This window comes from Nerophis ophidion, linkage group LG25 (genome assembly GCF_033978795.1).
Source record: "Nerophis ophidion isolate RoL-2023_Sa linkage group LG25, RoL_Noph_v1.0, whole genome shotgun sequence".
Lineage (NCBI taxonomy): Eukaryota > Metazoa > Chordata > Actinopteri > Syngnathiformes > Syngnathidae > Nerophis > Nerophis ophidion.
Window position 1 is genome coordinate 20,238,199 of NC_084635.1, and position 15,174 is coordinate 20,253,372.

The window sequence follows — 15,174 nt, forward strand, 5'->3', positions numbered from 1 at the left end:
CAAATACGATATGTACAAATATCATACCGAAAATCAAAAATTTTGAAGAAAAACGTGTAAATGAAGTAGATTACTAATAACACAGAAATAAAAAGGATTATTGCACTATAATTGAAGCAATAAAATACCAATAAAAATAACACAATTGATTACGGAATAATAATAATTACCTCTAGTATCAACATTGCTATTGTTTCAAATGCGACAGTACATGATTGTACTCAAATTACAATAGAAAGTGGCAGTGGGTGAGGGTGGACTATGATAACCTTTTACATTGTTACATCCGATAAAAAGTGACTGTGTGTCAAATTCGCCCCGACTTTGCGGAGTTGCACATGCCAAGATGAATGACAAAGGAGAAAAAAGGGGAAACATGGTCAGCCTGTTAAGAGCCTGTTCTGCTCTCATTCTTGTGGTTTTCTCTCTCTCTCTCTGTGTTTGTCCTTAGGAGAGGAGGAGGGAGTTCGAGGCCAACCTTGAGAAAGCAGGACTAGAGCTGGAGACAGAAGACAAATCTGTAAGGGAATCAAGCACACAGCACTTGCACCACCTAGAGGAAGATAAACAATAACGCAATATATCAGTGGGGAAAGTCTTAAAGGGGAGGCTGGACATGAAAACATGATACTGCCAATCTGACTGCTAACTGATTTGTTAAGAATGCATTAGTAGTGTTATTATCTCTTCTCTCATCCACACTGCCATTAGGACTCCAAAGACCAAAAGACATACTTCTTGAAGATCCATGCTCCATGGGATGTTCTGGCCACTTACGCAGACGTGCTGAAGATTAAGGTTCCTTTCAAAGCGAGTGATATCCCCCACGGCAAGGATGTTCCTCTTGAGTGGCTCTCGCATCCTTTCCGCTTGCCGGAGCACATCATGTACCCCCAGCCCGATTATTTCACCTTTCCCTTTGACAAACGCAAGACTGACTTCTTCCTCATTAATGACAAGGAAACCTTCTTCCCACCTTCCACAAGGAACAGAATTGTGAGTGTTTCTAACTTTTAAGTTGATTTTATCTTGCTTGTATTCTGTTTAGGCTGTGGATTTATATTCATCCTCGAGCAACTCCTCCTATTGTACGTATGGTTGGGAGCAGGGGTGTAGTGCCAAATTCTGGGCCCCAACGCACAAGACCCCTAAAGGACCCCGCTTCCCACCCTAAACCAAACAATGCCGCCCCATACACCCTTGGCATGTTTACATGCACTAAAAAACTAACAGTTACATGGATTTGGTTGATCCCCCAAATTTTTAAAACCCTACTCGGTGGCCTAGAGCAGTGGTTCTCAACCTTTTTTCAGTGATGTACCCCCTGTGAAAATGTTTTAAATTCAAGTACCCCCTAATCAGAGCAAAGCATTTTTGGTTGAAAAAAAGAGATAAAGAAGTAAAATACAGCACTATGTCATCAGTTTCTGATTTATTAAATTGTATAACAGTGCAAAATATTGCTCATTTGTAGTGGTCTTTTTTGAACTATTCGGAAAAACAGATATAAAAATAAATAAAAAATTGTTAAAAAATAACGAAGTGATTCAATTATAAATAAAGATTTCTACCCATAGAAGTAATCATCAACCTAAAGTTCCCTCTTTGGGGATTGTAATAGAGATCCATCTGGATTCATGAACTTCATTCTAAACATTTCTTCACAAAAAAATAAGTCTTTAACATCAATATTTATGGAACATTTCCACAAAAAATCTAGCTGTCAACACTGAATATTGCATTGTTGCATTTCTTTTAACAGTTTTTGAACTTACATTCATATTTTGTTGAAGTATTATTCAATAAATATATTTATAAAGGATTTTTCGATTGTTGCTACTTTTGGAATATTTTTAAAAAATCTCACGTACCCTTCGGCATACCTTCAAGTACCCCCAGGGGTACGCGTACCCCCATTTGAGAACCACTGCCCTAAAACAATGTTTTCAACCTATTATAACCAAAGTGATTTAAGTTGTCTACTGTGTTTTGGTTTGCAGGAATCCACTGCATTTACTCCTGGGAGAAACTATTTTGGATTTTACAGTGTTTTACTGTTGCTATTTAACAATTACTTTCCTTAGTTTCACTGGTCATTTTTTACTGTGTATATTAGAGCATATTCTTTTGTTTCTAAATACAGTAAGCAACAAGCCTGTTTTTCAAGAAACGTTTGGCAACCATGCAAAATATCAAATTTGCAACTTTTCTTTTTCATATACAGTGGGAGAGAAAATAATGCCTTTTATTGTCACTTTGCACACCTAGAATACAAATTAAAAGCAGCTATTTCTCTGGTGCAGACATGCAATAGAAAACAAACCAATATGAATAAATAAATAAATAAATACATTAATAAATACATTAATAAATAAATAACAATATTGCAAAATAGATTAAGAAGAGAATACGGAATAACAGGAGCATTTTACATATATCGTACTTTTCGGAGTATAAATCTCTCCAGAGTATAAGTCGCACCTGCCGAAAATGCATAATAAAGAAGGGAAAAAACATATATAAGTCGCACTGGAGTATAAGTCACATTTTTGGGGGAAATTTATTTCATAAAACCCAACACCAAGAATATACATTTGAAAGGCAATTTGAAATAAATAAAGCATAGTGAACAACAGGCTGAATAAGTGTACATTATATGACGCATAAATAACCAACTGAGAAGGTGCCTGGTATGTTAACGTAACATATTATGGTAAGAGTCGTTCAAATAACTATAACATATAGAACATGCTATACGTTTACCAAACAATATGTCACTCCTAATCGATAAATCCCATGAAATATTATACGTCTAGTCTCTTACGTGAATGAGCTATATAATATTATTTGATATTTTACGGTAATGTGTTAATAATTTCACACATAAGTCGCTCCTGAGTATAAGTCGCACCCGCGGCCAAATTATGAAAAAAACTGCGACTTGTAGTCCAAAAAATACGGTACATACAATCATTGGTACTTTTACTTTTAATTTTAACATGTAAAAATCAAACTTTTGAAAGATGAGATTATCATATCTAAAATGTATCTGGAAACACCCCCTAAATAATTTATTTTTGGTTAAAAAGAAAAAAAAGTAAATTTTTTGTGAACAAATTCAATATAAAGTGGCCAGAATATAATCATATAACCTGCCATTACTGATTTGAATATGATTATACTTCCGTCAGGTTTTCCTTTATTTCAGTAGTAGAGATTATCTGCTACACATACGATTATCATCAAGACCTCCAAAGACATGCACCTGGGGATAAGTTGATTGGCAACACTAAATGGGCCCTAGTGTGTGAATGTGAGTGTGAATGTTGTCTGTTTATCTGTGTTGACCCTGTGATGAGGTGACGACTTGTCCAGGGTGTAATCCACCTTCTGTTCGAATGCAGCTCAGATAGGCTCCAGCACCCCCCGCGTCCCTGAAAGGGACAAGCGGTAAAAAAATGGATGGATGGATGGCTACAACGAATCATAATAATACATGCATATATTATTATTAGTGAATAGTTTGAGAGTTAAGGATCCGCCTTTCTAAAAACTTAGTGGCACTGTTTACAACTTTAATCAAGGGTCTTTGAACACAACATGGTTATGTTATGTGCAATGCGTTCTCCAGCGCTGCCACAGATAGACGTATTATACTGTTTACCTTTCTTCTATCATCTCTGGTTGTTCCAAAATGTTGGTGTGTGTAAATGTTTTTTTTAAAGGTAAGCTTTGATGACTGCATGACGTCTGCATTAAGTAAAGTGTTCAGAGCTGGGTTTGCAGCTATTCACGTAGACTAAACAATGTCATATTTTTCATAAGAAGATATAGGTAATTTTTTACTTTTATGGCTATATTATAAATCAGGGGTCACCAACCTTTTTGAAACCAAGAGCTACTTCTTGGGTACTGATTAATGCAAAGGGCTACCAGTTTGATACACACTTAAATACATGTAAATTGCCAGAAATAGCCAATTTGCTCAATTTACCTCTAACTCTATGTTATTATTAATAATAATGATTTTTAATCTTTGTGGAAACATTGATCATCTTAATGATTTCTCACAATAAATATATATAGAAACAGATAAATATATTTATTTAAAAAAAGGGTATTTCTGTCCGTCATTCCGTCGTACATTTTTTTTCCTTCTACAGAAAGTTTTTTGTAGAGAATAAATGATGAAAAAAACACTTCATTGAAAAGTTTAAAAGAGGAGAAAACACACAAAAAATGAAAATTAAATTTTGCAACATAGTTTATCTTCAATTTCCACTCTTTAAAATTCAAAATTGAACCGAGAAAAAGAAGAGAAAAACTAGCTAATTCAAATCTTTTTGAAAAAATTAAAAAAATAATTTATGGAACATCATTAGTAATTTTTCCTGATTAAGATTATTTTTATAATTTTGATGACATGTTTTAAATAGGTTAAAATCCAATCTGCACTTTGTTAGAATACATAACAAATTGGACGAAGCTATATTTCTAACAAAGACAAATCATTATTTCTTCTAGATTTTCCAGAACAACATTTTTAAAAGAAATTCAAAAGAATTTGAAATAAGATTTACATTTGATTCTACAGATTTTTTAGATTTGCCAGAATATTTTTTTTATTTATCTTGATCATAATAAGTTTGAAGAAATATTTCACAAATATTCTTCATCGAAAAAACAAAAGCTAATATGAAGAATTAAAAATTAAAAAAAATACTTGAACATTGATTTAAATTGTCAGGAAAGAAGAGGAAGGAATTTAAAAGGTAAAAAGGTATATGTGTTTAAAATCCTAAAATCATTTTTAATGTTATTTTTTTTCTCTAAAATTGTCTTTCTGCAAGTTATAAGAAGCAAAGTAAAAAAAAAAAAGAATTATTTAAACAAGTGAAGACCAAGTTTTCAAAATATTTTCTTGGATTTTCAAATTCTATTTGAGTTTTGTCTCTCTTAGAATTAAAAATGTTGAGCAAAGCGAGACCAGCTTAGTGGTAAATAAATAAAATGTAAAAATAGAGGCAGCGCACTGGTAAGTGCTGCTATTTGAGCTATTTTTAGAACAGGACAGCGGGCTTACGGGCTACCTGGTATCCGCGGGCACCGCTTTGGTGACCCCTGTTATATATTAACAGTAACATACTTAAATTATTAAATATGAGAAAGCAAATCTTCAAATTTTACAAAAGCCCAGGGCCCAACATACTTACTTCCACCCCTACTTCCACACCCCTTGTTGGGAAGATAAAAGTGTCTTGGGTTGAAATTTTGATGTCATTTTTTTTTTCTTCCAGGTGTACTACATCTTGGCTCGATGTCCGTATTACAAGGAAGAAGGCCAGGATAGAGAAAAGACTGGGATCAAGCGATTACTCAGCAATGGGACGTACACAGCAGCGTTCCCACTTCATGATGTAAGTCACGTTGGAGGAAAGAAGATGCGTATGAGGGGAAATGCGAGAATTTTTCACTTGTCGCCCATTATTAGATATTTTCTAGAAAACTGTTTTACAAATGGGGTTAGATTGCACGCGCTACACTGCAAAAAGTCAGTGTTAAAAAACTGGGAAAAAAATAGGGGTATTTTATTTGAACTAAGAATAATTATCTGCAAATAGAACAAGAAAATGTGGCTTGTCAAGACTTTCCAAAACAAGTAAAATTTCTAACCTCAATGAACCCAAAAATACCTTAAAATAAGTATATTCTCAAAAATAACAGGTGTACTACTATACGAGTACGTATTTTCTATTATTTCATTGAAAATAAAACAGCAAAGTCCATTTGGCTGTCATCGTTTTAATCCATCCATCCATTCCTTTTTCTACCGCTTGTCCCTTTCGGGGTCGCTGGAGCTTATCTCAGCTGCATTCGGGCGGAAGGTGTATGAGACACAATTGTGTCAAAGTCATGATTTTTTTTTTTTTCATAAACAATCAATGAAGTTCTCATGAATAAATAGTCATGATTCACATAACAAGATGAATAGAATTATATATTTTTTTGCAATGGTCCATTAGGACTCTTCTTCCTTGTCCATCCATCCATCCATCCATCATCTTCCGCTTATCCGAGGTCGGGTCGCGGGGGCAACAGCCTAAGCAGGGAAACCCAGACTTCCCTCTCCCCAGCCATTTCGTCTAGCTCTTCCCGGGGGATCCCGAGGCGTTCCCAGGCCAGCCGGGAGACATAGTCTTCCCAACGTGTCCTGGGTCTTCCCCGTGGCCTCCTACCGGTTGGACGTGCCCTAAACACCTCCCTAGGGAGGCGTTCGGGTGGCATCCTGACCAGATGCCCGAACCACCTCATCTGGCTCCTCTCGATGTGAAGGAGCAGCGGCTTTACTTTGAGTTCCTCCCGGATGGCAGAGCTTCTCACCCTATCTCTAAGGGAGAGCCCCGCCACACGGCGGAGGAAACTCATTTCGGCCGCTTGTACCCGTGATCTTATCCTTTCGGTCATGACCCAAAGCTCATGACCATAGGTGAGGATGGGAACGTAGATCGACCGGTAAATTGAGAGCTTTGCCTTCCGGCTCAGCTCCTTCTTCACCACAACGGATCGGTACAACGTCCGCATTACTGAAGACGCCGCACCGATCCGCCTGTCGATCTCACGATCCACTCTTCCCTCACTCGTGAACAAGACTCCTAGGTACTTGAAATCCTCCACTTGGGGCAGGGTCTCCTCCCCAACCCGGAGATGGCACTCCACCCTTTTCCGGGCGAGAACCATGGACTCGGACTTGGAGGTGCTGATTCTCATTCCGGTCGCTTCACACTCGGCTGCGAACCGATCCAGCGAGAGCTGAAGATCCCGGTCAGATGAAGCCATCAGGACCACATCATCTGCAAAAAGCAGAGACCTAATCCTGCGGTTACCAAACCGGAACCCCTCAACGCCTTGACTGCGCCTAGAAATTCTGTCCATAAAAGTTATGAACAGAATCGGTGACAAAGGACAGCCCTGGCGGAGTCCAACCCTCACTGGAAATGTGTTCGACTTACTGCCGGCAATGCGGACCAAGCTCTGGCACTGATCGTACAGGGAACGGACCGCCACAATAAGACAGTCCAATACCCCATACTCTCTGAGCACTCCCCACAGGACTTCCCGAGGGACACGGTCGAATGCCTTCTCCAAGTCCACAAAGCACATGTAGACTGGTTGGGCAAACTCCCATGCACCCTCAAGAACCCTGCCGAGAGTATAGAGCTGGTCCACAGTTCCACGACCAGGACGAAAACCACACTGTTCCTCCTGAATCCGAGGTTCGACTATCCGACGTAGCCTCCTCTCCAGTACACCTGAATAAACCTTACCGGGAAGGCCGAGGAGTGTGATCCCACGATAGTTGGAACACACTCTCCGGTCCCCCTTCTTAAAGAGAGGAACCACCACTCCGGTCTGCCAATCCAGAGGTACCGCCCCCGATGTCCACGCGATGCTGCAAAGTCTTGTCAACCAAGACAGCCCCACAGCATCCAGAGCCTTAAGGAACTCCGGGCGGATCTCGTCCACCCCTGGGGCCTTGCCACCGAGGAGCTTTTTAACTACCTCAGTGACCTCAGCCCCAGAAATAGGAGAGTCCACCACAGTTTCCCCAGGCACTGCTTCCTCATAGGAAGAAGTGTTGGTGGGATTGAGGAGGTCTTCGAAGTATTCCTTCCACCTATCCACAACATCCGCAGTCGAGGTCAGCAGAACACCATCCGCACCATACACGGTGTTGATAGTGCACTGCTTCCCCTTCCTGAGGCGGCGGACGGTGGTCCAGAATCGTTTCGAAGCCGTCCGGAAGTCGTTTTCCATGGCTTCCCCGAACTCTTCCCATGTCCGAGTTTTTGCCTCCACCACCGCTGAAGCTGCACACCGCTTGGCCTGTCGGTACCTGTCCACTGCCGCCGGAGTCCTATGAGCCAAAAGGACCCGATAGGACTCCTTCTTCAGCTTGACGGCATCCCTCACCGCTGGTGTCCACCAAGGGGTTTTGGGATTTCCGCCCCGACAGGCACCAACTACCTTGCGGCCACAGCTCCGATCTTCCGCCTCGACAATAGAGGTGCGGAACATGGTCCACTCGGACTCAATGTCCAGCACCTCCCTCGTGACATGTTCAAAGTTCTTCCGGAGGTGGGAATTGAAACTTTGTCTGACAGGAGACTCTGCCAGACGTTCCCAGCAGACCCTCACAATGCGTTTGGGCTTCCCAGGTCTGTCCGGCATCCTCCCCCACCATCGCAGCCAACTCACCACCAGGTGGTGATCGGTAGAAAGCTCCGCCCCTCTCTTCGCCCGAGTGTCCAAAACATGAGGCCGCAAATCCGATGACACAACTACAAAGTCGATCATGGAACTGCGGCCTAGGGTGTCCTGGTGCCAAGTGCACATATGGACACCCTTATGTTTGAACATGGTGTTTGTTATGGACAAACTGTGACGAGCACAAAAGTCCAATAACAAAACACCACTCGGGTTCAGATCCGGGCGGCCATTCTTCCCAATCTCCAGGTTTCACTGTCGTTGCCAACGTGAGTGTTGAAGTCTCCCAGTAGGACAAGGGAATCACCCGGGGGAGCACTTTCTAGTACTCCCTCGAGTGTTCCCAAAAAGGGTGGGTACTCTGAAGTGCTGTTTGGTGCATAACCACAAACAACAGTCAGGACCCGTCCCCCCACCCGAAGGCGGAGGGAGGCTACCCTTTCGTCCACCGGGTTGAACTCCAACGTACAGGCTTTGAGCCGGGGGGAAACAAGAATTGCCACCCCAGCCCGTCGCCTCTCACTGCCGGCAACGCCAGAGTGGAAGAGGGTCCAATCCCTCTCGAGAGAAGTGGTTCCAGAGCCCTTGCTGTGCGTCGAAGTGAGTCCGACTATATCCAGCCGGAATTTCTCGACTTCGCGCACTAGCTCAGGCTCTTTCCCCCCCAGTGACGTGACGTTCCACGTCCCAAGAGCTAGCTTCTGTAGCCGAGGATCGGACCGCCAAGTGCCCTGCCTTCGGCTGTCGCCCAGCTCACAATGCACCCGACCTCTATGGCCCCTGCTATGGGTGGTGAGCCCATTGGAGGGGTGACCCACGTTGCCTCTTCGGGCTGTGCCCGGCCGGGCCCCATGGGAACAGGCCCGGCCACCAGGCGCTCGCCATCGTGCCCCAACTCCGGGCCTGGCTCCAGAGGGGGGCCCTGGTGACCCGCGTCCGGGCGAGGGAAATCTGGGTCCATGATTTTTCTTCTTCATAAAGGTCTTCTTCCTTGTACTGGGAAAAAATATATATATTGATATAATTTCAGAAAATATACTTAACAAATGTTAATGCAACAAAGTTATAAAACACAACATATATAAGGCTTTTTGGGGCGAATACTATACAGTATATTATGGTAAATGTTTAAATTGAATACAATTTAAAATAAATTCAATAAATGTATCCCTACTGTGCCCTGCGATGAGTTGGCGACTTGTCCAGGGTGTACCCCTGCCTACCGCCCAAATGCAGCTGAGATAGGCTATGGCTACCCCAAAAGGGACAAGCGGTAGAACATGGATGGATGCTTGAAATAAGAAATGATTACTTTAAAAAAGTAGTTTTGTGAGTGTTGATGACACAGCATTGCAACAGTTTATATTCTAGTTTCAAGCATGTTTTACTCAAAAAAGGTCATCAAATCTCAGCAACAAGCTGTAATATCTTACTGAGATCATTTAGAACCAAAACTCTTAAAATAAGTAAAAGACTCTAACATTAAATCTGCTTAGTGAGAAGAATTATCTTATCAGACAGAACATAAGCAAATATCACCCTTATTTGAGATATTTAATCTGACTTAGATTTCAGTTTTTGCAGTGTAAACAGCGTATGCGATCTATAAAATAGTGTGTATTTAATAGTGGGTATGTTGCTTGCGATCTACTAAGAGTGCGTGTACATGTACATGCAAAGGAACCCCAGGAGAAGCAAAGAAACATTTGCAGTCATGTTGTTGTTATGAAAGACTATTAATTCAATGAAGGCTAACACTAACTATCCACATTGATATTATTAGCCAACAGCACCTCACCTAAAGGAAATCCACGTGCACGTGTTACCTACATACGTAGTTCGTACGAGAAGCCGGAAAATGTCAGGATATATCGTGTTAAACACATTGGAAAAATGGCGCCCTATTAGCATTTGTGTAAATGTTGCAAACAGCCCCTGTAACCGCAATTAATCAATATTAAGCCATGTGATTATCATTATTCAGATTTATTAAATCAACCATTTGACAGCCCTAATGTGTTTGTTTACATATAAATCCATTTAAAACAGGGTTATTCAACTACAATACATTGTTTATTAAGGACAGGCTAGTCAGACATTTCCCTTTGCCATCATTCTTGCTTTGTTTTTGTCATTTAATTTGGTCTTTTTACCTCAGCAAGATGCAAATACAGTCATGAATAGAGTCATACAGACTGAATAGTCATAAAAAAGAACAATATTTCCATATCTTTCGGTCTGTGCTAGTTTAAGGACTTACTGCAAAACAAGTGTCAAAGATTCTTTATATTGGGAGTCATCAAACGTTTTGGGACCACCAACCCTTTACAAGAAAATGTTTTTTTTTTTTTTTTTCCAAGGACCACTTTTTGTCCTCATGCTGATTATGATAAATAATGATAATTCAGCCCATCCATCTATTTTCTTCCGCTTATCCGAGGTTGGGTCGCGGGGGCAGCAGCCTAAGCAGGGAAGCCCAGACTTTCCTCTCCCCAGCCACTTCGTCCAGCTCCTCCCGGGGGATCCAGAGGCGTTCCCAGGCCAGCCGGGAGAATTAGTCTTCCCAATGTGTCCTAGGTCTACCCCGTGGCCTCCTCCCGGTCGGACGTGCCCGAAACACCTCCTTAGGGAGGCGTTAAGGTGGCATCCTGACCAGATGCCCGAACCACCTCATCTGGCTCCTCTCGATGTGGAGGAGCAGCGGCTTTACTTCGAGCTCCTCCTGGATGGCAGAGCTTTTCACTCTATCTCTAAGGGAGAGCCCCGCCACACTCCGGAGGAAACTCATTTCGGCCGCTTGTACCCGTGATCTTATCCTTTCACTTATAACCCAAAGCTCATGACCATAGGTGAGGATGGGAACGTAGATCGACCGGTAAATTGAGAGCTTTGCCTTCCGGCTCAGCTCCTTCTTCACCACAATGGATCGATACAACGTCCGCATTACTGAAGATGCCGCACCGATCCGCCTGTCGATCTTACGATCCACTCTTCCCCACTCGTGAACAAGACTCCGAGGTACTTGAACTCCTCCACTTGGGGCAGGGTCTCCTCCCCAACCCGGAGATGGTACTCCACCCTTTTCCGGACGAGGACCATGGACTCGGACTTGGAGGTGCTGATTCTCATCCCAGTCCCTTCACACTCTGCTGCAAACCAATCCAGTGAGAGATGGAGATCTTGGCCAGATGAAGCCATCAGGACCAAATTATCTGCAAATAGCAGAGACCTAATCCTGCAGCCACCAAACCGGAATCCCTCAATGCCCTGACTGCGCCTAGAAATTCTGTCCATAACAGTTATGAACAGAATCGGTGACAAAGTGCAGCCTTGGCGGAGTCCAACCCTCACTGGAAACGGGTCCGACTTACTGCCGGATAATTCAGCCATTTGTACTAAATGTCATAACAATTATTTTTATTTCCAATACTTTATATGACAGGATTCCTGCAGCAAAAATGTCACTTCCACTAGTTGAACACCTCTGATACAGTATCCGTCTTTCCAAACATTAACAAACTCAATTTCTTAATCAAATGTCCTTTTATAGTGTCGATACTGGAAGAGGGCAAGAGATGCTGAATGTGAGAGCGAGCGCTTCAACTTGTACACGCACTGGGCCAGGTTTCTCTGCTTTTACAAAGAACAGCCGCTTAACCTCATCAGGTATGACGCCGCCATTCGTCTGTTTCCAGAATGTCTTTCATTTAAGGAGAAGCATTCAGACAAGCTGTTAAGAGTCCACTGTGCTCCCAGGAAATACTACGGTGAAAAGATCGGCATCTACTTTGCGTGGCTGGGCTTCTACACAGAGATGTTGTTCTTTGCAGCCGTCATGGGATTTATATGTTTCACCTATGGGGTCCTTAGCTATGACGACAACATATCAAGGTTGGTATGAGAACAGTACATTCATTATTATTGCAGTTATGTGTGTTAAAACTTATTGTATGTAGTGATTTGTAAAAATTATATCTGCCTAAACAATTTTTTTTTGCCTAAATACAAATTTAAAACCAGTGCTAACTCGGTTTTCGTATGCACCACCTCTTGTTGGATTCTATTTTCGTTAAAAATGTTTTGCCCTGGGTTTTGTACACCGTCTTGTTTATCTTGCCAAACATGGCGCCTGTCTTTTCACGAAAACACGTGCTGTAACAAAAAAATCCCATGCGATGATGACTCAAGTTCCTGTACTTTTTTTAAATTAGCACGACTGCAAAATAAGCCACCATGGGGCCAAAGCACTTTGATAAAGAAGGTGAGAAGCACTATTGTATTCATGAAAGAACTCTTAGCAAAGTACCAAGATGTTGTTTGTGTCACTCTCTCCCTTCCCCTTTCCGCTGACAAAAGTCTTCAATAAAATAAATAAAAGTCTTCAATAAACGTAAACGTTATAGTACATTTTTATCTATTCATTTCATTTGTCATTCATATGTATTTTGCTCCCACTTCCAAAAACATGCACCTGGGGATAGGTTGATTGGCAACACTAAATTGGCCCAAGTGTGTGAATGTGAGTGTGAATGTTGTCTGTCTATCTGTGTTGGCCCTGCGATGAGGTGGTGACTTGTCCAGGGTGTACCCCGCCTTCTGCCTGATTGTAGCTGAGATAGGCACCAGCGCCCTCCTGTGACCCCAAAGGGAATAAGCGGTAGAAGATGGATGGATGGATGAATTTTGCTTTGTTGTTGCTGTGATGAGTAAATAACTCAATGAGTGTAGGGCACACTCACTACCTATATTGACATTGCACTGATAATGTTAATGTTTTATATCGGTCGTCCTGAATGAAAAAAGTCAGCACATTTGACCTGCAAATAAAATTGATAGCAAGCAAATGTTATTGTTTTTTATTTTTATTTTTTTTTAACAAATAGCTGCGCAAAAATTTATATGAAACATGCAACTTTTTTACCTTATTTGGTGCTATAAGAAAAAATTATCCACCCCCTTCAAATAATTGTATTTTTCTTAGTTCCATTTAGATCAGGGGTCTCAAACTCAATTTACCTGCGGGCCACTGGATGCAGAAACTGGGTGAGGCTGGGCCGCAAGAAAAGATTTCTTAAAAAAAATCTAACATGCATTTATTAATGAATTCATCTTCTATGAATGGCTTTCCCGCCCTAGCAACATACTTGCCAACCCTCACGAATTTTCCGGGAGACTCCTGAATTTCAGTGCACCTCCCGACAATCTACCGGTGCAACCATTCTCCCGAATTTTTCCCAATTTTCACCCGGCCGACATTATTAAGGTGCCGTGACTGCACTGCCTTTAACGTCCTCTACAACAGTGGTTCTCAACCTTTTTTCAGTGATGTACCACCTGTGAACATGTTTTTTAATTCAAGTACCCCCTTGAACTATTTGGAAAAAAACATATAAAAATAACTTGTTGAAAAATAAACAAGTGATTCAATTATAAAGATTTCTACACATAGAAGTAATCATCAACTTAAAGTGCCCTCTTTGTAGATTGTAATAGAGATCCATCTGGATTCATCAACTTAATTGTAAACATTTCTTCACAAAAAAAAGAAATCTTTAACATCAATATTTATGGAACATGTCCGTAAAAAGTCTAGCTGTCCACACTGAATGTTGGATTGTTGTATTATTTTTTCACAGTTTATGAACTTACATTCATATTTCATTGAAGTATTATTCAATAAACATATTTATAAAGGATTTATGAATTGCTGCAATTTTTTAGAATGTTTTTAATAAATCTCACTTGTCCCTTGGCATACCTTCAAGTACCTCCAGGGGTTTGCGCAACCCCTAAAAGAGGACTACTGCGCCACTACATGTCATCGCGCACGCTTTTACATCACACAAACATCATTCCGGCTCCGTAACATGTTGTATGAGACTTGTGCAGAACAACGTACGTGGCTGCAAGACGTACTTGTTCAACAGCCATACAGGTCACACTGAGGGTGGCCGTCCAAACAACTTTAACACTGTTACAAAAATGCGCCACCCTGTGAACCAACACCAAAAAAGAATGACAAACCCTTTTTGGGAGAATTTCTGCACCCTAACACAACTTAAACGCAAGAGAACAAATACCCAGAACACCTGGCAGCCCTAAGTCTCCCAAGTTAGTATACACCACCTCAACCAACGCAAGTAGGGAGGGTGAGGGGTGGCGGGTTAGTGGTAGCAGGGGGGGGTGTATATTGTAGCCCGGAAGAGTTAGGGCTGCATGGGATTCTGGGTAATTGTTCTGTTGTGTTTATGTTGTGTTACGATGCGGATGTTCTCACGAAATGTGTTTGTCATTCTTGTTTGGTGTGGATTCCCAGTCTGGCACATATTTGTAACAGTGTTAAAGTCTTTTTTACGGCCACCCTTAGTGTGACCTGTGTAGCTGTTGATGAAATATATCTTGCAATAACACACTTGTGTCTTTCATGGCCAGATGCAACATTCAACTGAGCTCGCACGCTGTCAGTTCAGGATGTAGGTGGCGCTAAAGGCAGTGCCATTATGACACTCCCTGAATATTGTTGATCTGGTAAAGATCGACAGGGGCTTCGAGAGAATTGGTGCCAAGAAATTCAGGGGTCTCCCGGGAAAATTGGGGACACTGGCAAGTATGACGCTGTCAAGCGCCGTTCATATTAAACTTCTGGGCCGCACCAACATTAAATTGTCATATCAAAGTGCAGTCCGCATAAAAACGTCTCGCGGGCCGCATGTTTGAGACCCCTGATTTAGATAGATGATGGAGAAGAAAACCTATGTCACACCTCCGACTTTATTCAGTATGAGCAGTCACTCGCGAGCCGAAAGAAGTGCTTGCTTTCAGTTTGGCGCTTCACATTCAAATGACACAGCAGCTGTATTGGTCACAATAGCCGCATTTCCATTACCCCTAGAAATGTGCAAAATCTAA

General features: G+C 41.7%; 1 protein-coding gene across 4 annotated transcripts in view; it reads left to right on the plus strand.

The window, feature by feature from the left end:
• The window catches only part of ano5b (anoctamin 5b), a 135,954-nt gene that overhangs the window by 96,574 nt on the left and 24,206 nt on the right, over nucleotides 1-15,174 (plus strand). For all 4 annotated transcript variants that reach the window (XM_061887647.1, XM_061887649.1, XM_061887648.1 and 1 more), the window contains 5 exons: nucleotides 452-520; nucleotides 712-996; nucleotides 5,298-5,417; nucleotides 11,816-11,931; nucleotides 12,022-12,156. In XM_061887647.1, the coding sequence (XP_061743631.1) occupies nucleotides 452-520; nucleotides 712-996; nucleotides 5,298-5,417; nucleotides 11,816-11,931; nucleotides 12,022-12,156 (725 nt within the window). The remainder of the gene's footprint in view (nucleotides 1-451; nucleotides 521-711; nucleotides 997-5,297; nucleotides 5,418-11,815; nucleotides 11,932-12,021; nucleotides 12,157-15,174) is intronic.